This window comes from Limulus polyphemus, unplaced genomic scaffold, assembly GCF_000517525.1.
Source record: "Limulus polyphemus unplaced genomic scaffold, Limulus_polyphemus-2.1.2 Scaffold1000, whole genome shotgun sequence".
In the NCBI taxonomy this organism is placed as follows: Eukaryota; Metazoa; Arthropoda; class Merostomata; order Xiphosura; family Limulidae; genus Limulus; species Limulus polyphemus.
Genome location: NW_013666610.1, coordinates 164,666 through 188,783, shown reverse-complemented (window position 1 = coordinate 188,783; position 24,118 = coordinate 164,666). Strand labels below are relative to the sequence as shown.

The 24,118-nt window shown below is 33.8% G+C and overlaps 1 protein-coding gene across 1 annotated transcript in view; it reads right to left on the bottom strand.

The window, feature by feature from the left end:
- LOC106461622 (transmembrane and TPR repeat-containing protein 4-like) overlaps positions 1–20,484 on the bottom strand; it is a 54,105-nt gene extending 33,621 nt beyond the window's left edge. The window contains exons 1-6 of the mRNA XM_013921460.2: positions 20,398–20,484; positions 17,937–18,371; positions 15,366–15,564; positions 9,385–9,469; positions 6,657–6,769; positions 5,988–6,089 (exon numbers count right to left, since the gene is read on the bottom strand). Coding sequence (XP_013776914.1) covers positions 5,988–6,089; positions 6,657–6,769; positions 9,385–9,469; positions 15,366–15,564; positions 17,937–18,292 — 855 coding nt within the window. The 5' untranslated portion in view covers positions 18,293–18,371; positions 20,398–20,484. The remainder of the gene's footprint in view (positions 1–5,987; positions 6,090–6,656; positions 6,770–9,384; positions 9,470–15,365; positions 15,565–17,936; positions 18,372–20,397) is intronic.
- Between the last annotated feature and the right edge of the window lie 3,634 nt (positions 20,485–24,118).

Here is a 24,118-nt window from a genome sequence, read left to right as displayed (position 1 = left end):
GAGGGAGAGAATAGAAGCATCCTTTGAAAACATCCGAAGGACACCTTCCTGAAAAAACCCTCTAACAAGAGGATTATACATGAGAAACTGCATGACTTCTGTACCAGGTATAGTCTTTGCCCAGATGTGGAAATGTTGAGACAAATCCGGACAGAAAATTCTGAGGAGCACATCCCATTGGGAGAAAAAATTGTTGGACAGTGATCCTAACCACAATATAAAATAATTTCAATCTCCCTGATGAACAAAATGTGGGCAAAAAAAGGGATGTGCACAAGGTGTAGAGTGGCTAGAGAACCGACATCCACACAGGGATAGGATGAGGATCATACTGTTGGTAAGTCAACTGCATCCAAAACTTGACTGCCGGGAACCGATATCCAGGCAGGTGTAGGAAAGAGGATCATACCTTCATGACCCCAAGTTCAGTTGACCAGAGGGAGAAATTCCCACCACCGCTTGAGGAACAGGTCACATGTGAGCAGAGCAAAATACATAGATATCCCATTCAATCAAAACAGACCAGATCACCTCAAACACAGTAACATCCTCAGCATAAAAACATCAATGGTTAGCACAAAAGGAAAAAGCAGAGCAACCAACAAGTGCACCCACCACATCAGAGCAGTGCATTTGAGACGAAATGAGTGAGGTACCAGTTAACCCTGGAACATGTGCGAGGAGGTGATTAGCTAAGCTCTAAATCCAAAACTCAACCGCTGGGAAACCGTCTTCCATGCGGGGGTAGGATGAGGGATCCCAATCGATGGGATGAACTGCATATATGCCAACACCCCACATGTGAGAGTACATCATGTCGATTGGTTCAGCTCCAAATCCAAAACTCAACTACCAGGAACCAACATCAATGTGGAGGCAGGATGAGGAATCCCAATCGTCTCAACATGGTTCAGCTCTATATCCAAAACTCAACTGCTGGGAACCGACTTCCATGCGGGGGGTAGAGTGAGGGATCCCAATCATTATGACAGCTCACTCCAAAGTTATAACATCCCCTCTGAGAAGGATGCAGAGATGGAGCATCTTTTTGGAGGATTTCTGTCAACTACACCAGCAGAACACCACCATCCTACTCTCAAGTGAATAGAGTAATCATTGTTTATATTGTATATCTTACATTCAGGAGGATACCTCCCTGGTCCACCACCCCAACAGCTTGGATCTGGTAAGAACTCTCTTACTCCACTGGAAGAAACAGAGGAGAAAAACGTGGTGGAGAGTATGGAAGAACATTCACACCATGAAACACTTTTATGAAAAGCAGACGAAACCCAATTTATTCAATTCAAGGAATAGCAGAGATGGGCAGTAATCCCCTTCTGCTTTACCCACGAAGTCCATGGGTCAGTACAGTCTGAAATGGGGATATTTAGGAAGCAAGTATATTGCGAGGAATAACCTACAAGCGATCTTGCAGAAATCACGATCTCTAGCATATGTGATAGTAAAGAACAGTGTACATTTAATAGCCATGGAAATTATGAAAGTGAAGTTAACACAGCTGTTCAGTGCAGATTTGAGTACAAATCTAAGTGACTGAAGTATACCTGGACAGGCACCACTCACCATAGAGTGAGATCCAGATAAAAAAATGGAACAGGCACCTGAAAAATATATATATATAATGAAATAAAGAAACCTTACACAGTTACAGTCACACTGATGTCTGAAGAATGGCAACAGGTGGAAGATGATATCCCGATGAGGAAGAAACAGCAACATGATGCAAATAGTGAGAGATGAAAGTATGTGGAGTGGTCCACGTGCCCACTTGAACAATTTCCTCCAAAGAACAATGCAGATGAGGTACCAGGGAAAAAGTAAGGATCTAGAGACCATTCCATCAGATAAATTTTGTCTGGCAGGAAACATGATAAGCGACAAGGTTGAAAGCACCCAGAACATAACATGCAAGTAGATGAATACTGTGTGTGTGGGCCCAAAAATGAAGATCCAACGTTCAACAACAAAGGGGAATGGGTGCCTCCCTGGTGATTGATATATGCCACCACTGTAGAATTGTCTGTATGGATCATAAACAGATGATTGTGGGCAAGATGAAAAAATGATCCAAAGCCCAATGGACAGCAAGAAGCTCCAGGATATTGATATGGTAAGACTGTTTGGTCACAGACCATTGACCTGAAGCAACTTGCTGCTTGACCTTTGCCTCCCAGTCATGAAGTGTTCATGAAAAATGTGTAAATCTGGAAGAGGGGGAAGAAGTGGAACCCCCACCAAAGTGTGAGCCTTGTCCAACCACCAATGCAGATCACCTACAAGGGAAAAAGGAAGGGTAATAGAAATATACAAGGGACCCCATGCAAGGTTCCACTGATTGTAAAGAGTCCATGAACTCATATGAACACGATAAGTGCCATCATATAGGACCACATTCCCAAAAAAGTTTGGACCTTATGAGCAGTAATAAAGGGAGCAGTAAGGAGTTAATGACTGCCAGCTCCAACAAATGGAGTCAAAGAGGATTTCTCCAATTTAATCAACCAAATGTCCCGAGCCGCCTCCAAAAGAAGCAGACACGTGTGTCGGGTGGACTCCAGTTTGGAATGAACCAAGAGAAGCCAGTCGTTCATGTAATGGTGGAAGCACAACTCTCAAGCATGCATAAGTCCAGCAAGAGCCTAGACCAATCGACAAAAGACATATGGTACCATAGCAAGCCCGAAAGGTAGAGCAAAAAACTGATAAACCATCCCATGATGAACAAACTGAAGGTAGCATTTCGACTGCCGAAATATGGGAATATAGAGATATGCATTTGAGACATCAACCTTAGTCATCCATATACCTGGAGAAAAATCCCACCTGAGGGTGAAAAAACGACTCCATATTAAATCAAGGTAGCACCAAGAAGCAATTGAGGCATGATAGTTCAATCACAGGACCCAGTCTCCGGTTTCTTGGGGACAACAAACAGCCTAGAATAAAACCCTGGAGAAGGGAGAACCACAGGTTCGATGGAATTCTGAGAGAGAAAATCCTGTACTGCCTCAGACAGATGCTATGTGGTAGGATCCCGAGGCTATGGAAATGGAAACGGGTATCTGAGACAAAGGAGGAGGGGAGAGGAAGTTCATGACAAGTTCCTTGGATAAAACCTGAAAGACCCATAGATCCCTGGTAAAGTCTCACCATAGATGAACAAACTAAATAAACAAGCCCCACCAGACCGGAACACACATGGTAATCACTGATACTGTTGGCGGCATGGCACTCAGCCTTGGATAAAATAACAAAAAGAAGATCTTCTAGTGGAAGGAACAGGTAAGGGTTAGTAAGGATTAGGATGGTTAACAGAAATAGGGGATGTTCGAGGTTCTTTGCGAGAAAAACGATCAACCAACGAGGAAAGAGTCAACTGCTGTCTCAAAGATTCCATTCAGGATTCCAAAGTTGCTAGAAGATCTCCAAACACCGATCGATGGAGAAAAGGGGCCAGGCATAAGGCCCTAAGATAAGGAGATGGCAACAAACATGGGACAAAAACACATCTCTCCCAAAAAGATCCCAACAACATTGGAACCATGTGTGTAAAGAAAGAGCAGAAGACAACAAATGTGCCAACAAGGATGTAATTAGGGCAATTGTATCCCCCGAAAAACTCTCAGGATCTCAGTGGATTACTTTGGAGAGGAGGTGTATGGTGGACAAGTACCGTAAGATAGACGTGAGGATAAGACAAATGCAAAAAAACTGAGCTTTGAGACAAAAAACAGGACAATCATGGTCCACCCTCAAAATTGGTAAAATGGATTCCAGTTGCTCAGAGTCAAGGGACGGAAAATTGGCCTGACGGTAGGCTAAACCAAACCTCATGTAACTGAGATACAAAACACTCAGCATGAACCTCGATATCAGATGGTGGAAACACAAAATACTGAGAGGAAAGAGTACCATATAACAGGGAAGGAAGAGGATTATAGGAAATTGGGGAGAGGGATAAAACAGAACATACCTGGGAAATCATGTCCAAAAAAGCCATATTAAGCCTAACAGAGCCCACAGTAGCAACTTGGGAAGACAAAGCAAATTCAGGTGGAGGAAAAAAGCTGTCAAATGCTTTGTCATCCTGAACAAATTTAACTTGTTTAAGAGGAAGTTGGGCAACATCATGAGAAAAAGGTTGGCTCAAATAACTATCAATCTCTCATCAAATAATTGCCGATAATTCTAAAGTCAAGTTCTCCCCACCTGAAGCCTGAGTAAATGTACTGGTAGAAGGTGCAATTTCGAACAAGATAGCTTGCACTTCAGAATTCATAATGCAAATGAAACCAAATACAACTGTGTTAGTAAAGAAATAAAAGCACAGAAAAAGTTTCGTAACTGGGTAAAAAATTAAATAATATCATGACTGAATGAGATACAAATGAAAACTATTTAAAATAAGTAGGAAACTTGAAAAATAATCAATAAAAAAATTCAAAATCTGAAGAGAGAAATAAATAAAATGTCTGAACGTGAGCACAGCCGAACAAGAAGCGATAGGTAGAATAGCATAAAAGGAATCACGTGTGTAGGGGGCACGTCTATTGGTGGAGGTTTGTCGCATGATAATTTGCATGTGAGAACTAGTTAAGCCATGTGAACTGAGGGGTACGAGGGAGTGAAAGGAATGTGGCATGTAAAGAAAACTTTGCAAATAGAGGCAGCACAGAACAAGAATAGTATGTGAGTGAAAGTAAGGTACCTTGTATGAAATTACTATGACTTTTTAACTACCAATAGCTTTTAACCTCATTTATGTTTTGTGCTTGAAAGAAATATTTTCCAAAGAGATGATGATACAAAACAAAAACAAACAGTTTACCTAAACTTCCATAATAAAGTTTAATAATATATACCATTTCACAAGTTGAATTTTGTTTAACTACCATATTTTGATAAAGAGACAGTTAAGTACATATAAATCTGTAATTTTGGTAACTACAACCATCACTACTAAAACTAGTGATGACTACAGTAGCTTATAGTGTTAGAATTACAAAATTACCAAAGATGCTTTACATTTCCTTTTTATTATCAATCAGTAACTATTTTCACTTTCTACAACTAGAACAAATTGACTGATCCAAATAATGCAAAACTACACAATAAATTATGAATAAAAATAATCATTTCATTATACTCTATGATTCCTAAAGTACACTTCTTAAGACATTGGCAGTGAAACAGAAAAAGAAAGTTACTTAAATACATTTAGGTTAGATGTATGAACTGTACTTCCATGTAACTATTCAGTTAGTGTAATGATGTAAACAGAAAATTGATGTAGTGGTACAGCATGGTTCTTTTGCAATCAAGATTACACTGTTGGCAATGAAAACTTATAATGAACAGTACTTTTTTATGTTTGTTTGAACAACATAGGTACAGTCATCAACAGATTAAACGTGCAACACTAAAAACTTCCAGATATTTCAACTGATATTTTAGATATTTAGAAAACTTGGGCCCATTTGTATAATGTACAATAAATATAAGTCTGTTTTGAAAAAATTCAAATAACTACACCTTAAATGAGAAAGTCTTATAATATATTATAATTGATGCTTATAGTCAACAATGGTTAATACATAAGCAAAAAACAACAATTATGTAAACTATTGATGTTCTTACTTTGCTGTGTATGCCATTTGTATTCATGTGCAACTTAAACATTAATACAATACACTAATTCCTATTTTTTCCCTTCAAATGAGGTTCTCATCGCCAATAAATCTATGCAATATTTTTTTCCAGTTTTATTACATTGCAGTGATATGATATTGCTGTACAACATAAGAAATTTAAGTTAACATAAAGCAATTAATCTATATTAACAAACACATTTTTTTAAGAAACTGAGAAAAATTTATTAAAACTGAAAAGAAACCACTGAATATCACATTATTTTTCAAAAATTTCAAAAGCAAAAAAATAAATAAATAAAAAATCACCCTTACTTTTGAAGACGATGAAGATTCTTGTAACACAGATGATGGACGTAAAAGACAAAGGATGTCCACATTACAGACAACAATAATATCATAGGCACTACAAATACCCTGAAAAAAAATCATGTAAAAAAGGTTGTTTTTCACAGTCTTTACAATAATAAAAGTAAAAATAATTAGCTAAGCATAAACCTAACTATCAATGTTGATTTTTTACTTATCATAAAATGTTTATTAGGTAAAACAATAGAAGCATTATCTTAAGTTTTATAACTGTACTGAATTAGATATATTTCTCCAAAAGGTAAAGAAAATTTAGAAACCAAAATCATTAATGCTTTTACCTTGATGTAAATGAAATATTTTCCATAATTGAGAAAAGCTTTTCATAGTTTGCTTGTTACTCATAATCAAGACTATTTATTGTTAACTGTAATTATTATTGTAGAATTTTAGCAGCTATTCTGGTAGAAGTTATTACATAATACGAAAAGTGAACAAAATGTTTTTTATAAAACTGTTGAGACCCCTCAACAGGAAATCTTGCACAGAATAAAAAAAAAAAAATAACTACTGAAAGTAAAAATACTATGGATTTATTTTTTTATGTTTGCTTAAAAACAGTAATTTAAACAAAATTGTAAGAAAAAAAGAATAAACTATTATATTCCAACTTACAATTACTGTTACTCCTTGCTCCTTGCAAAGCATTGCACTGCCTGCAAGAACTAGACTCCATCCTATCCAAAGAGGTGAAAACTGGGAGGGTGGATCATTGAGATGGTGATGGCCTTAGAGAAACAAACCAGCCTGTAGTTTTATCATATTAAAAACTAACACAGCAATCATACCAGCCTGTAGTTTTATCATATTAAAAACTAACATAGCGATCATACCAGCCTGTGGTTTTATCATATTAAAAACTAACATAGCGATCACACCAGCCTGTAGTTTTATCATATTAAAAACTAACAAAGCGATCACACCAGCCTAGTGTGACTCATGTGACTCACTTTCTCTAGGTATCTTCTCATCTCTATTTTTTCCACCATCCCCTAAGGAACTACAAAATTAAACATAAATTACTCACTATAAAATCATCATTGCTCAAACAAACCATATTTTTTATAGCCTTCAATTTTGTTTGGTTACAGAGCTATTAACTAGAAAATCAGACCCCTCCTGCCACATCCTCTCTTTCAGGAATTGTTAATAGTTCTCTCTTACATTTTATATTACCTATAACCAATAAAAAGTCAAGGTTTTCATCTATCAAATGACATTCTATAACGTTGTGTTTTGAACACAGAATAGTCAATTTCACTTCTAATTGAACTTTGGTTCCCATAGAAATCACAACAGCTAGCTTGGATGAACTTGTAACGACTCTTGTCGCATAGTTAGAAAGCCAGAAAATTTGTGATTGTTAGAGGAAATTGTCTGCTTTTTGCATGTAATTAGTCTATGTTCTTTGGTGCATTATATAATTAAATAAAAATTACTTAATGCACAACTACCATTAGTATAGAAAAAAGCAGTGTTAACTGTCTTCGACAATCAACTGCAAGAAAAAAGATTTGGTAAGTAATATACTTCTTGTTTTTCATGTTTATTCTTTATTATTATAAAAGTAACTAAAATGTAAAAACAGATATCTCTTTAGGTCAGTTAAGGTTAAATTAGGTAAAATAAACAATAATAATAATAATAATATAATAAAATATTTCATGAGGCACATAAGTGAGCAGCTTGGAGTAACTTGTGGGTAATGTAATTCAGTAGCATAACGACGTTCCCCAAGTGATTTACAATTTATAATAGTATGAATAGTAGTTAGACAAAAAGGGCAATAAAACAATAAAATTTAATTACAAATAGATGTATACTGTTACAAGTTCAAAGCTATCTAAGATAAATGAACATAGTTTCATGCTACATTTGAAGTCATTCTAGAAAGAAAAGGAGGGTAATTTAGATTTTTTTATGGGGGGTTATGAGGACAGTCAAATTGACCAATCTTGAATAGCGATAGGGTAAGAAAATAACAGATAAAATACAAAGTTTTATAGATTACACAAATAAAATTTCAGATCTTTGAGATTGAGAAAAGTATTTTTAATCATAACATGAAAATCATTTTGCACACAGAATATTCAAAACAAATACTCGATATATTTATGCATAAGTCTTTTTTTAGTTTATTAAAAATACTTGACTGGAAAATATGATTTTTTGTATGTGAAAAGCTTATAATGTTTACTATAAGACTGCCAAATTTTGTGAAGATACACACACTATATCAAAAGTTAGTAGTATCAAATCTATAAAGGCTTTATACGAGTACAAAAAGGTCATGTGGTTGGTCAAATTGACTGAGCCCGTGTGGAAAGAGTTAATCAATTACATTTACCTAATCAATTATTCTCCCACAAAACTTGGATAGTTAGAATAACTGAAATTAATAATAATCAGAAATACTAATTTTGATTTGCTTATTTTCATGATATTAATCAATTTAATTGCAATATTATGTGACACTAATCAATGCTCATCAGTAATCAGTTAGATCAATTAACTGAGGTAATCACCTTACTCTAAACATCATAATAAATTTACAAAATGTTCAACACAGGGAATAAACACTTCAGCTGCAGTGAAAGGATTAATACTAAAACATACCACTTTTTGGGAAGCAAGTGGGGTAAACTGGAGATCTTTTTTTACACATCTTTCTGTTCAGTGTCACTTGCCAGTAGGAACAGAATACATATACAAATTGCAACAAAACTTCTTTCTGTTGGATGCAGAAGCCAACAACGTAATTCTCTTCACATCAGTTTGTTTTCTTGTTTCTCAGTTTGTTTTTCTTGTTAAGCACAAAGCTACATAATAGGCTATCTGTGCTATGCTCATCACAGGTATTAAAACCCTGACTCTAGAGTTATAAATCTTCAGTAATATAAACAGTATTTTAAACCCTGACTTTAGGTAATGAACACTACTCTCTGATGAGATGGTCTGACAGAAAAAGAGTAACTGAAATATTTTTGTAGACAAAAAGTACTTGTACTTACCTCCAGAGGATGTGATTTTCTTAAAACAAATATTTAGAACTGTTATTTTGGTAATTAAAGCATTGACTAGGTACAATAAACTTTTTAATAATTTATGATCTATCTTTTTTCAATATTTAATGACTTCCTTCAAAAAAAGATTTGTAGAAACTATAAAACAACTAATTCAGTGGTCATCTAAAACTGTTACTCATAAATTTAGAAAATAACTTCAGCCCAAATCCTAGAAGTGAAGAAGGAGTAGGGAAAAACCACAACCATCCACGTATTATGATAATAATGTTGTTTTTGGCACTGTATCAATGATAAACAAAAACAATTTATATACTCACTCTCAACTGACTTTGTGTAAGCCAGGAAAGACAGGATGAAAAACAAAGCACAAAGCAAATCAGCTCTTCCTACAACTCCTGCAACCTATGCAAGAGAATGTAATTATTACATTGAGTATAAATATGGTACATGTTGGTGTACTTATAGCTTAATATTCCAACAACATAATAACATCAACAACAAAATGATGCATCTTAATCAAGTATGTGTGTGTATATATATATATATATATGTATGTACATAGACTAAATACAATTAGCCATAAATATGTGTATATATATATGTATGTACATAGACTAAATACAATTAGCCATAAAAAACAAAGACAAAAAAGTAAATCACAAAATAGTATTAAATGATCAAATTTCCTCTAAGGAAAAGTTAAACACTTAAGTACACTTATTACAGATTTGATATTGCACATTAATACTGCTAATTGTTTTTGTGGTGACTACACAACATTAGCTTACTTTCCTTTATTATATCTAACAAAATTTTACAATTTTTATACTTATGTTCTATATTTTATGTATCAACTGATGTAATAATGTTGTCACGTACTATTAAAACACGAATAGCAAAATATTTTCAGGATATATTTACTAAGCAGCACTTTGCTGAAAGTCTGACTTCACCTGGTATGATAATAAAGCAATCATGACCTAGTCATGCACACAAATAGGTATTCTTTCTTTTCTGTTTTGTTACCTCAGCATTTTTTGTGTAGAGTGAATGGTAGTTAACATTTGCAATATTAGTAGTCATATATAATGGAAAACTCAACATTACAAGGAAAGTTTAGTATGTTTTGTTTTTTGCCGAGATTCAACACTGAACTATAATTTGGAGAGAATAATTTAGGTGACCATAAGCACTAAAACAATTACAGGATAATCAATATTTGTAATATTATAGCTATAGCAAGGCAAAGGCATTGTTATAAAATAATTTCAATCACCACCCCCCTCTCAGTTCACTGTTATGCAAATCAGGCAAACTATATGCAAGTGACTGGTCATTCAATCTATACTACATATAGTAGTCTCATTAAATATTGTCTCAGTTGCCCTTTGAAGTAAATTGCATGGTTTAAATTGCTCCAAATTGTTCATGAATCATGGCTATTATATTCATTGGACAGTCATTTAACAAATGAAATCCACCCAATAACAGCAAGCTGTTATGAAATGACTATAAGTGTTTCAAACTTTTTGGCAGAATGCATAACTGTTTCCAAACCAATGATACAGTTCTCAGACATAAAACTTGGCAGACAATAATCAAAAATCAACATTTTCTTAAATCGAACATGTATTTCCAACAATACTTACTACTCCTCACACTTACAGCAATTACTCGACTGCCAGAGTTTCTTCCTTTGCCTATCTAAGCATTGGTCCGATTTTTTCTCACTTGCTCCAGTCTTTTATACCCCACTTAATTGCCCTTGGCAATTTTTATCTTATGACTCTCTCCACCTACGTCAATGCGCCCTCTATACTGACACTGTATATAAGCACCTCATTCAGATAATGTTATCACTTTTTTCGAGACTGACCCAATCCCAGCCTCTTAGTGGGGAGGAAGGGTGGGAGTGAAGGTAAGTATTATTGAAAATACATTTTTGATTTAAGAAAATGTTAACTTCCAAAACATACTTACCTCTACTCACACTTACAACTAGAATCCCATATTGACAAGGTTGAGGGGCCAGTGAGGGCTTTATCAATACAGAAAATGTCTGCATAGATCATGGGTGTGACAATAGAAGATTGGCACCCTAATGGGGGAACCGCACTACAATCAGAACTGGTATGCTCTTCACCCAGAACTTAATTCATGTACTGTGTGTGAAATTTTACATGATTTGTCATCACTATTGGCAAGGCCACCAACCAGACACCCAAGGTTCCACTACTTGGGGTTAGAATTAAGGGGTATTGGTCCCTATATTCAGTCTGGAATTATGAACATTCATCCTCACTCGCTAACTGTGTGGACAAGGTACATTCAACTTACCCCCAGAATTATGAGAAGGATGTAAAAAATTGTGCTTAACCAAGGACCCAGGATGGGACCACCCTGTGTTTGGAATTATGAGGAAATAGTGGACCCTCTTCCAAGAACAATGCACTGAATCTATATTGTTCAAAGAGAAGGGCTATCCACACCCGGACTCAGAATGACAGGATCATGTATGCCTTACTCAACCTGATGAAAAAGAACTCATCCAGTCTGGAATTATGAACATTCATCCTCACTCCCCAACTGTGTGGGTAAGGTAAATTCCACTTGCCCTCGAAATTATGGGGAGGACGTGGAACAAACTGTGTTCAACCAAGGACCCAGGAAGGGAACACTCTGCATTTGGAATCATGAGGAGTCAATGGGCCCTCTTCCATGAACAATGTACTAAACCAATATTGATCAAAAAGAAGGACCACACTCAACCCAACTGGATAGTCGAGTGTCAAATCTGAACCGGTATTACAAGTAGGCTCCAGTGTAGGCTTTTTTTTTTACAAGTAGACAAAAAAATCAAAGACAGCCTTTTCTACAGTGGCTTCCTTTTTGTTTATTTTATTTAAAGACTGTGTTTATTACAGATGATTGGAACAACACTTAGTTAGGTAAGTTTGTTTTCTTAGATCAAAGCAATATTAGGCTATCTGCTATGTCCACTATAGGGAATGGAACCCAGGAGCACTGAGAAACCAACAGACTAAAAGAAGGTGCGGGGAAACAGCAAATCTAAATTATCTCCAGAATGTTGAGGATTGCCCTCAATTGTATCCTTAGAGCCCCTGGAGGAACACCATGTAACCAAATATATGTCTCCATCTCATTACAAATAAAATCACTGCCAGTCTCAACTGAGAGTGACCCCTCCTGGATTTTTGTGTTATGCTAGATGTCACAGGTGGGATAGAAGAGACCTGCCTCTGTGCCGGAAATAATAACCCGGGAATTCATTACCACAAGTCAGATTGCCAATCAGAATTTTTTTTTAAAATCAACTAGGTAACATGGAGAATGCTCAAAGTTTCTCTTTACGATCATAGCACTGGGAAACCCATTAGTGACGCTTTTTCGAGAAAAAGTGATACCATTATCTGAATGAGGTACAGATATACAGTACTAGGATAGAGGGTGCGGGTGTGCATTGACATAGGTGGAGAGTGTCATGAGAGAAATATCGCCAAAGGCAATTAAGTGGGATATAAAAGACTGGAGCAAGTAAGACTAATAACTGTAAATGTGAGAGAAGGTAAGCATGTTTTGGAACACAAGCAGATGACCACTACCTGTCAATACTAGTTAACTTCAATCATAGTGTACTTTCTCTGAGATTGAATCAAATGTTTGCTGCCATAGATGGTTTGAAATAGGTTTATAAGATTGGACTGTTTGTCTGATGTTCAAAGCACATTCTACTCACAATTTTTTTTTTTTAAATCATATACAAATGTGCCAAAAACATGTTCAGTATACCATACATGTGTGCAGTCACACTTCAACTTCATATAGAAGCTTTTTAGAGAAGAATATGGAACCATATCCAACCTGATTTTCAAACAAGGATGTGCCAGTAATAGAACTATGATGTAGGTAGAAATAATTACTAATGGATATACCGAGATCTATATCCTGCCGAATAGTACTGTTAATACCCATACATAATAAGAACTGCATCCCATAGGTCTTTCATAAAAATTTACACATGTGAATTCCACAGGTGCTGAAAGAAGAAACTAAACAACATTACTATGTTCAAGAGATTTGTTTTAGTTCTGATTTTTTTTCTCTTTGTTTTCTCCAAGATCCTCATCAGAATCATCTAAGTTGACACAGACTTTACATCAGATGAAGTTCACATAAGTTCTTCCTCTCTTACAGTTTTGTATCCAATAATCTCCAATTTCTTGAAATCATGAAATATTTTCAATTTGAATTTTTTTATCTTTATCTGCCATCTTCTCCATTTGTTTCATGAATGATCACAATGAATTAAATATTTATTAATAAGCTGCTCAACACATTTATTAGATAACATGTTTCCACTTTCGTCAGGAATACTTAAAAATGTAATGTGACATGTGCCTGAATAATGAATATGGCCTTTCACACATGCAACAAATAGCATATGTAACTAAAATTACACGTGTGACAGCACACCTCAAATGGAAAGGACTGATCCTGTGACACACTGTATTGCCATATGCTGGTAAAACTGGCCCTGACTTAAGCTTACAGACGATAATGCCAGATCTCACCCAGCTAAACTGGTTGACACATTTTTGAAGAAGAGTGAACTGGCCAAAGAGAATGTCTTTCGCACTCATTGGACACAAGTCTATCGAGTACATATGATGTGCTGTCTGGAGATACATAAATGACTGTAAAGTGAGTAAGAACACTTCAGGATTTTATCAATGCATTGATTTTAAGCATACAAAATTAGAACCAGGCTGCCCTGTTTTTGGTGACCATATTCCACATGACCTGTAAAGACAGAGTTTCTTTTAAGCAATTTGAATTTACAAGTGTAGGCTGAAAAATCAATAATTTACATTTTATATCATGTGAATAATCATCAGATGCCTGAGTTACAAGAAAAATAGCAGGGAATGGCAATAACATTAATTTAAAATAGTAGTTATTCTTTAACTGTTTTGTACAATGCACTTTTTAGTTTTATAAGCCTTCTTTCTGAAGATATATGCCTAGACTTATTCCTTCTCATCATTACTGAATAATTGTATTTATATACAACTAGTAAGTATTCATAAAATAGTCATGTATACTTTTCAGTAAATAATAAATAAAACTCCATAACACCAGCAATGATCTATTTATATTTAAAAATGACAAATCTGTTACTCTAAACATAGCTTGGGATTAATGAAGTAGTTACAGTACAATGTTTTGTTGTTTTTCTGATTGTCTATGAATCTTCAATAAATGTAAGATGAAGTGCTAATTTAACTCATTTTTGTATCAAAATTTCCAAATATATGTTCAGTCACGAATGAAGCTTTAAGAAATTTACAATAATTTTTTTTTGGAGTTGCAGAACCAAATTATCAAATTGGCTAAACTGGGTTATTCAACTAAGTGTCCTTAACATTCATCTAATAGTTTGGTTCATATAAGGATTTTGTCAGTGTTAGAAAGATTCCCTTATCCAAATGAATCATGCAGAGGATTTTACTTTTTTATATTTTTTATTTTGCTGCTGCTGCTACTAAGATGTTTGTTAAAAACTTTTTATTTGCTTACTGTCAGATGATCTAACAGGCCCAGTGTAATGCACTAGTATGAACAGGACTAAGATCAGATTAATCTTTTTCTTTACTATGAGGGTTCTATTCTTGCTAAATATTGAATAATTATTATTGACCCAAGGGCAGACTGTTGGTAAGGCCATTAAGCATAAAGTCAAAATTGGAATTTATTTAAACTACCAGATAGGTTATTTGTCTTAAGAGAAACCAACAGGGAACGGAATATATTTATGAGTATCTAAATAAGAGACAAAAGTAAACAAATCTAATTTTAAAATAATTCAGCTTAACATTAGAAATATTTTGCAATTATTAATCAACAAAATACACTCTTTGAAAATGATAAAAAAAAGTTTATATTGCATCTGAATGAACAGAAATAATTAAAACCTGTTACTTGGCAGGTAATAATAATAATAAACAAAATTTTCAAACTCACACTCTCAGTATGAATAGGATGAACAGCATATCATAAAACATATATTTATGAGTATCTAAATAAGAGACAAAAGTATGCAAAGCTAATTTTAAAATAATTCAGCTTAACATTAGAAATATTTTGCAATTATTAATCAACAAAATACACTCTTTAGAAAATGAATAAAAAAAAAGTTTATATTGCATCTAAATGAACAGAAATAATTAAAACCTGTTACTTGGCAGGTAATAATAATAAACAAAATTTTCAAACTCACACTCTCAGTATGAATAGGATGAACAGCATATAATAAGGCACAGAGAAAGGATGCACGAGGAGCTCTGTCTCCAGATAAACAAGACTGAAAGAAGACAGCAAAGAGTTGAAAAGACAACATGGAGACAACACCATGTAGAACAATATTAATGAGATGAAATCCAAATGGGTGTAAGCCTCCACTGAAAGCACAGTTCCACCTGATATGTAAAAACAAACAATGATATAAAATTTACAAGAAAAATAAATCTAGACAAATAAAATATCACCTTTTCTAACCAAGTAAAATTATTTACAAAAATTTAAATACTTCAAATGACTCCTCACCCCAGTTGCAGCTTAAATATTATGGATAAAAAGTCCTTTAATTAAGAAAATTTATGCATTCATATATAATGAATGGCTTTAAACTATACTGACATAAAAGTTTAAAACAATTTCCATATGCTGTACCAAATCTAATTTGCACAAAAACAAACTATAAAAGCCAAACAAGTACTTTACAAGACCAGTTTCAATTTATTTGTGACTCACAGTTGTTAACAAACAATTACTCTTGTTCTTAAACTAAGCCTGAAGTAAGTATGCGAATATACAGAACCAAAAAGATTCATGATATTAGTTTATGAAGTATTTCTTATTCTGAATACTTTTCTAACTGCAACAAGAATCAGATAAAATGCATACTGTTCATGCAGTTACCATGTAGGGCAGTTAATAAAGTTATTATAGATATTAATAAGTTTTTGTTACTTCTGATACCCTACAAACATATACACAACCACAACTAAAACTTTTTGTTCCAGATAGTTTTCTTGTTGCTGTTAATAACAGAAACTTAAAACACTGTAATGAATACAATTAATTTTAATCCCTAGTTAAAACTAGTAGGTTTGTCAAAAACACATACACAAGGCTCACTTATAACATCTAAAGAATGCTATCTTTATACATGAAATTATTCCACCTGATAAAATCTAAATTGTTACAAATCCTTCTGATGTAAAAGTACATCCTGAAGTGAGTTTGTTATACCTATAGAGCAACTGCTTTATTAATATATCAAATTCAGTGACATCATTAGCTGATCAAGGTCTTTCACAGACTACAGAATATTCATGATCCCCTGTTTGCCTTAGGCTAAAACATCAGTCAGATCTAACTCTTACTTGATGGATATAAAAGGAAGTAGGGGATGAGAATTGTGTTGCTGAAAGTACTTATTTCAAATTTTACTACAAAAAATATAACATTTAAATAAAATGTTACCTCTTGAACCATATAATACAAAAGTACCCATAATAAGAAATAGGAAAGGACAGAATGAATGGAAAGACAGAAATGAAACAAACATGCACTAAACAACCCTAAAGTCAACTGCAGGAGACACTTGAGAATTAATGTACATGGAGGACAAGTGAAGCACAAATGATGTGAAAAACTATTTTGCCCAAACAGTTTAAGCCAAAAACCATGTCTAAAGGGTTAAATGTACAACTATCTCAACTACCTTGGACACAAACATCTTGGAGATAAAATAATAATGTGAATCTGGTTTATGCTAATATATATATAATTTTAAAATATTCTATATAATTTTACTTTACAAAGACAGAGAAAACTAAACAAGAATGCAAAAGTATCCAACAACTAAAGTGACATGCAATGTAAAAGCATTTCAGCTTACCCAAGGAAAGTACAAAAAGATGAAGAAATTAACACAATACAAGGAAAAGAAGAAGACAAAAAAGGCAAACCTCTACTGAGAAAATTTCTGTCAAAGAACCCCTGCTGCATAAGCACGGCATTATTTGTTTCACTGTGAAGACAGAGAAAATAACTGGCAAAAAAAAAGGGGGATCCAATGAGGATAACTTCCCGAAAAAGAACACAACAAATAACAGAAAAGAATATCCAAAGATCAGAACAACCTGAAACAGCCCAAAATAAAACAGACAATGAATAACTGGATGAGAAACTATCAGATGGAATATAAGGCTGTTCATATATGCAAAAAAATACATAGTACATACAAAGCAATTTGACTATAAGTCATTGCAAACAAAACTGGAACAGTATACAATCCTACAGGAAAATAACAGGTTTACTAAACATTCACTCTACTAGTTACAAAGAAGTTTACAATACACACAGTGTAATGTGGGATATACTAGCACCATTAACTCCAATTTGAATAACTGACCATCCCTGTCCCAAACTAATGAATCACAGAAAAAAAGAAACAACAAAGAGACAGTTATTTATTCCATGATGATTTTGAGACTTCTTTGAATGCAAAATTTGAAAGAGTTCAATGTAACTATACAGATTATATACAAAGTCCATCTATTTAATCTGAGCATAGGGTAAGGAGAGACAATAATGCTGTGAAAGTTTTTGAGACCATTATGCATAAACTTCTTGCCTTTAACAATTCTCAATTCAATTGAAAAAATTATGTTGGAGATGAAAAAGCAAACATCTGTCAATTTTTAGACAATGTTTATTTTCTAAAAAAACATTGATGTTAATGTTAAAAAAAAAAAAGTTAGTGTGCTTCACATATATGTACCTGAAGGTAAGGGTTGTCAATGGACGATATGATTTATGACTTGTGTTGAAGGTTAATTTCATCCCCCAGAAATCATTCCTAAAGATGTTTAGTACAGGTGTCTCTGGAAGTAAGTCACTGTTGTTCAAAATAGCTTCTGAATCATCAAATACAAAGTCTCCAGTAACACTTATACAAAATGATGCAACTGCCACTAGAAAGATCAACCAGTAAGACTTCAGGAGTACGAGTTCTGGAACAGGAATCCAAACATCCCATGGTATTTTTCTATGATGTGGGCTGTCATTCAGAAGATAATATGGCTTTGTTCCATTTCTGGAATACACCAACTTCGTATTGTTCCTGTTGTAATCCATGTTTACTGTTTAAGTTTTCAGAAGCATTAGCAAATTATGTTTCATTTCTTTTCTCAATCTTCTTAACCAGGACCTGAAACTATAATAAAAATTTATTCAAATAAGAACACTAATCAACCACCAAAACCTACCTTGAGTTGTCAACAGAACACTAGTTTACATTTCAAAATTGTTTCTGCTTACCATACAATAAGTGCACTTGTATTTCCAAAGACTATGAATTTTTTTGTTTTTGTTAAGCAAATCTACTTTGCCAACTCTATCTTTCAATGAAAAAATGTATATTGATTATTAAGGAATTTAAGCAATTTCCTTGTAAGATATTGTTTGATTTCTGGAGTAAAGTTAGATAAAATAAAACTAGTTTCAGATTGCCTTTTTTCTTTTATGTTTTTGATCCTGTCATTTCTGAAACACTATTCAGCTCTCTACACCACAAAGAGTTATTACCATACACACTGTGCCTTTTAATTTCCAGCGCATGCCACAAACCTTATACAAAGTTCCAACCCTTGCATGTGTTAAAATATGTTGCACCAGTATATGATGTAAACACCATTAGACTATAGCTCTCCACCATTAGGAGGATGACACATTTTCCATATGCAGTAATCTCATAGGCACTAGCACGTAAATACAGGTTCATTCTTTCCTCAGCACAGTTAGTTTTCAGTGATTTGTTTTCATTAGATTTACCAACATTTTTACACTTATTGTTTTAACCTTTCATTACTATTTGTCATGTAGTCTTTCATTCCTTGATTTTTTTACTTTTTGAAATAATGATGCTAACTTTTAAATTTACCAGTTAGGACACTTTCATTTGAATTATCTTCAGTTTGATTTTCTTTTAATTGACTTGTCTTTATACTTAAGTGTCAGTTATGTAATGAATACAGATGCTCTTATCAAGTGTTTATTTTTCTACTTTTCACCATTAGTTACAACTCAAATCACAAATGCCTTAATGATTAAAGACTACTGCCAGCCTGCAAGTTTTGTGCTATCTATTTATAAATCATACAAAATAAGCATTTTTACATTTATTGTTTTAACCTTTCATTACTATTTGTCATGTACTCTTTCATTCCTTGATTTTTTTTACTTTTTGCTTTTAATTGACTTGTCTTTATACTTAAGTGTCAGTTATGTAATGAATACAAATGCTCTTATCAAGTGTTTATTTTTCTACTTTTCACTATTAGTTACAACAACTCAAATCACAAATGCCTTAATAATTAAAGACTACTGTCAGCCTGCAAGTTTTGTGCTATCTATTTATAAATCATACAAAACAAGCATCAACTACATCTGCCTATGATTATTTTATTAGATACTATTATATAAATCATATCTGTTACTAATGTACAATGACAGTATGACCCCTTTAAAAATAAATGACACTAAAATGTGTAGAAGAACAATAATTCCTGACAGTGACAGCAACCTCTGTCCAGGTACATATGCTGTTGGAGAATGATTTCTTTTCAGGATGAAATCAGGTCATAAGTCTAAAAGAAAAATACATGAATATTCCTCTTAATATAGTCTCGTAACTTAAGTTATAAGACATAACAATAGCAAAACCGTTACAGAATAAATATCTTAAAAATAAAGAAAATATTCACACAAATAATGGGTCCCTCACATTGTTTTAATCCACTATCAGTATCCTTCTCTCACAAGACGTTAAATGCAGTGAGAGTCAGCAATGGGAATCAGTGCTAAACAAAATACCAACCTTGAAAACTAAAATAATGTGCAGAACCAAGAAGTTATCAACGAGGAGTGTCACTTGCTGGCCTAAATACAATGACAAGCATAATAAAAATTTACATCACACTCTTTAGTTTCAATAGTAAACGGGTGTATACTTACAGGGCTGAAATCAAACACACACATACAACATTTAACTTTGTACAAATCCTTTCTCGTGTGTTTGACAAAGCAAAAACAGTCGCCATGTATATAGAAAATGTGAGATAGTACGGAATAAGAAGGCTTAGCATCATCATATCATTACAGAAAATAACTTACCCAATTTTCGAAGTAATAATGATCTTAATTATAAAATAATATTTTATTTTATATTTACAGTTACTCACTCAGTTGATGAAATGCTTGATCCTTTCCTTTAGAAATACAGCTGTCAAAACGTACTGCTGAAATTTATTACAATTCATTTATCAAAGTTTCGTACCTATGCATAACGCCCTCTATATAAAATTCCACTACTTCATTTCATTCATAAGTTAATAATCACTTCGAAATTAAATATTTATAAACACATTTAAGAATGTATGAAATTCAAATTATTAAAAGCATCTCTTTCAGTATGCTCATACTAAGTACTAAAAAATTCTCAAAGAAGAGAAGTAATTAAGATATATGATCTCATATTGGGCAATCAACCGCATCTTAAAATATATGGGCACGGTATGGCTAAACTGAAGACTTTTGTTTTAATCGACGAAATCGTATGTCATTATTTTAACCCCCTGTGCTAATCAAGAATTTCTTATTCTAGCTTGTTTGATTGTTTCGAATACTCATGCAAAGCTACTCAAAAGGCTATATTTTGAACTGACAGACTAAAAAAAAAAAGGCAGCTAGGCAGCACCACCCACGCCAAATCTTTGGCTACTCTGATAAAAAAAAAGAAAAGAAAAGAAAGTGGGATTTGACGGTCATTGTTATAACGTATTCACAGCCCCAGTCCATTCTAACACAATTATAGTGTTAGACAATGATTTTATTTCTAAGAAATTATGAGTGAAAGCAAATAATAATATATATTACGAAATACCAACCAAATTACATATGTTATATTCAACGATGTTGAAGTATTTTGCCAAATACTAGGGCTTGTCAAGCAGGCTGGGCTGAGATTCGGCAGACACAATAGTGGCTCAGGCGTTATTTATATCACTAACTTTTTTTTAGGATGAATGACTGCTATGGTGTGAACTAGATTAAGTTAGTAAATTGCAATTCCTAATATTTTTATTTAAGTCATTCAGAAATCAAATTTTTAGAGAGTAAGGATTAATAACGCAATATTATTTATATATTTATTCTGGCTGCATTAACCCCCATCCGCCCAAGGGGGTCTTTTTAGACCCCTTACTTATATCATCAGTGATCCTTAACATTTGTTTTTCTTTTTTAGGTGTGACCTTCTGTTCGATAGACTGTTTGTTTGTAGTTAAGCACAAAGTTACACGAAGGGCTATCTGTGCTCTGCCCACCACAGGTATCGAAACCCGGTTTCTAGCATTGTAAGTCCACAGGCGTACCGCTGTGCCAATGGGGGAATGTTCGATAAACCCAGGCCTTATCATGAGTGCATCAAAAATATCTCTATTAATAACAGTCGAAGAGGCAGTGAAGGCAATACTAGAAAAAGGATTAGAATCGGACAGTGGTGGCTCTGGCGGTAATATCAGTGACTCAGAAAAAGTTCAAAATAATTGTTACGTCTCCGTTTGTTAATTGATTTTCCGTAAATTCGTTCCAACGAAACTTTAGCGACACAAGTCCTTACTTAATAAAACTGGTTTATTCTTTCCGAATATAACTTTACGATACACTTAATTTCAACAATCGCGCTAAAACAAACGCTATAACAACGAACGTGCTCAACTTCAATAAAAATTTCTCTCTGCAGATCAATTACTCACTACCTACACACACATTGTTCCGTCATGTTGTCACCCTCTTATATATATATACCAGACTACCCTATATCTAGTAATCTCCCGACTATTCCCGAAGGTTCGAGAGGTGGTGTGACACTAGTCACGTGACCTCGCTGACGCAACATAATTAAGATATGCTTATAGAAGAAATAAACTCTGAAACTGAAGATAATCACGAGAAAAATCCAAAGGATTCTAGTGATGAACTTGCAGGAAATGAATCTGGGGAAAACAAAAGTAGTAGTAAAGAGGAAGTCAACATCCAGGATAATTGACAACGTCTGGTTACATCTGGCAAGCAAAGCCAAGAGAAACAGGTCGTGCTAGAACCCATAATGTGTGGAGGGAAACAATGGGACTACAAGAAGATGGAAAAATGCAAAACATACATGATACACTAAATATATTTCTGTCTACTGAGACGAAACAAATGATTGTAAGCTTTACAAATCAGAAAGCACATGATGCATATGAAAAATAGAACAATGAGCATAATGATAACAATAATTGAAAGACATAGAGGGAATAGAACTTGAATTATTCACATGGTTGCTTATGTATGCAGGGGTGTTGCATTCAATAAATTAAGCTATTAGTGAACAGTGGAAGATGAAGGACTCTGGTCGACCAATATTTAGAATTACAATGGGATTGGGTGCTTTTAAAATATATTGAGGTTTCTACGCTTTGATGATTTTCACACAAGCACTGATCGCAGGAAGATCAACAAATTGGTACCATTTAGAGATATACTTACTCATTTTCAGGGCACATTACAGAGGCCATACAAACCTAGAGCAAACCTGACAGTTTATTAACAATTAGTGTCATTTCGTGGATGCTGTCCATTCAGGCAGTACACACCATCAAAATCTTGAAAGTATGGAACCAAATGGTGGCTTTGCTCAATTCAGACAATACTTATGTTTGAAGTTTAGAAAATTATCTTGGCAAACAATAAGTTCAGCGTGCAACAAAGAATGTTGGTAAAAATATGATAACCCAACTTACACGGTCTTATCGTGATTCTTGACGGAATGTTACCATAGAATTTTTTTTGACTAGTGTACCCCTTATAAAGAAAATACTCCAGCACAACCTAACCATTGTTAGCAACATCCGGAAAAATAAACCAGGTATTTCTAAGAATTTTCAACCATCAAAACAGAGATCAACTGAGTCATCAGTGTTTAGATTTGACAATAATCTAACTCTGGTCTCCTATGTTGTCCAAAAGGACAAAGCTGCAGTGCTCCTTTCATCTGTGCATTACACTGTAAGCAAAAATAATAATAGTGCCAAAGTTAAGCAAAAAGAATAATAAAGGACAATGATATAAGGATATGATGTATCACTAGTTCGAAAATGAGAATTTTTTTGTTTTATTTATTTTAAAGGGTCATTTTATGCCTGAATTATAGTCATCAAGCCTAAAAAGATCCCCCCTGTGAAGATTGAGTTGTATTTACCCTTCGGATGAGGGTTAAAAGTACACAGAATAGGTTCCTGACAAAAAAATATCATAATCCCAATGAATTGTAGGAAAAAAAATACTATATTCAAAACATTTTATATTGTGGATCAATTTAAAATGCACTCACTTTTGTAAATAAACTACTGAAACGTGCCTGTTTTAGCTTAAAAGTGAATTAAAACATTTTTATTTTGTTATAATTATTTTTATCATATAACGATATAGCTATAAAATATAGTATAACATGCATATAGAAGCAAGTAAAGGGTAATGTGTTTTATAGTATCTTTACTTTCAAAATGTTGTAAGAAATAGAAAGCATAGTCATAAGAACATATGACTAAACAATCAATACCATAACTTTATACTGAACTCCTCCTGTGGAACAGTAAACAATTTATTCTTCGTTTTCCTGAGAAGAATGATTTTTCATTTTTAACCTTTAGAAACTGGTTTATCAAAGAATTTTCGCCGTAACTGATACAAGAAGTATTTGTTGCATATCTGCTTGTTTGTTAATTTCCGGCAGAAATTATTTCCGAGGAACTTCAGAGATACAAGTCCTTTCTTGATTAAATCAGTTTTATTCTTTCTCGATACAAACTTTTAGTACACAGTAATTCCACAGTCAGTACGTTTCTCGTCACTTTCAAC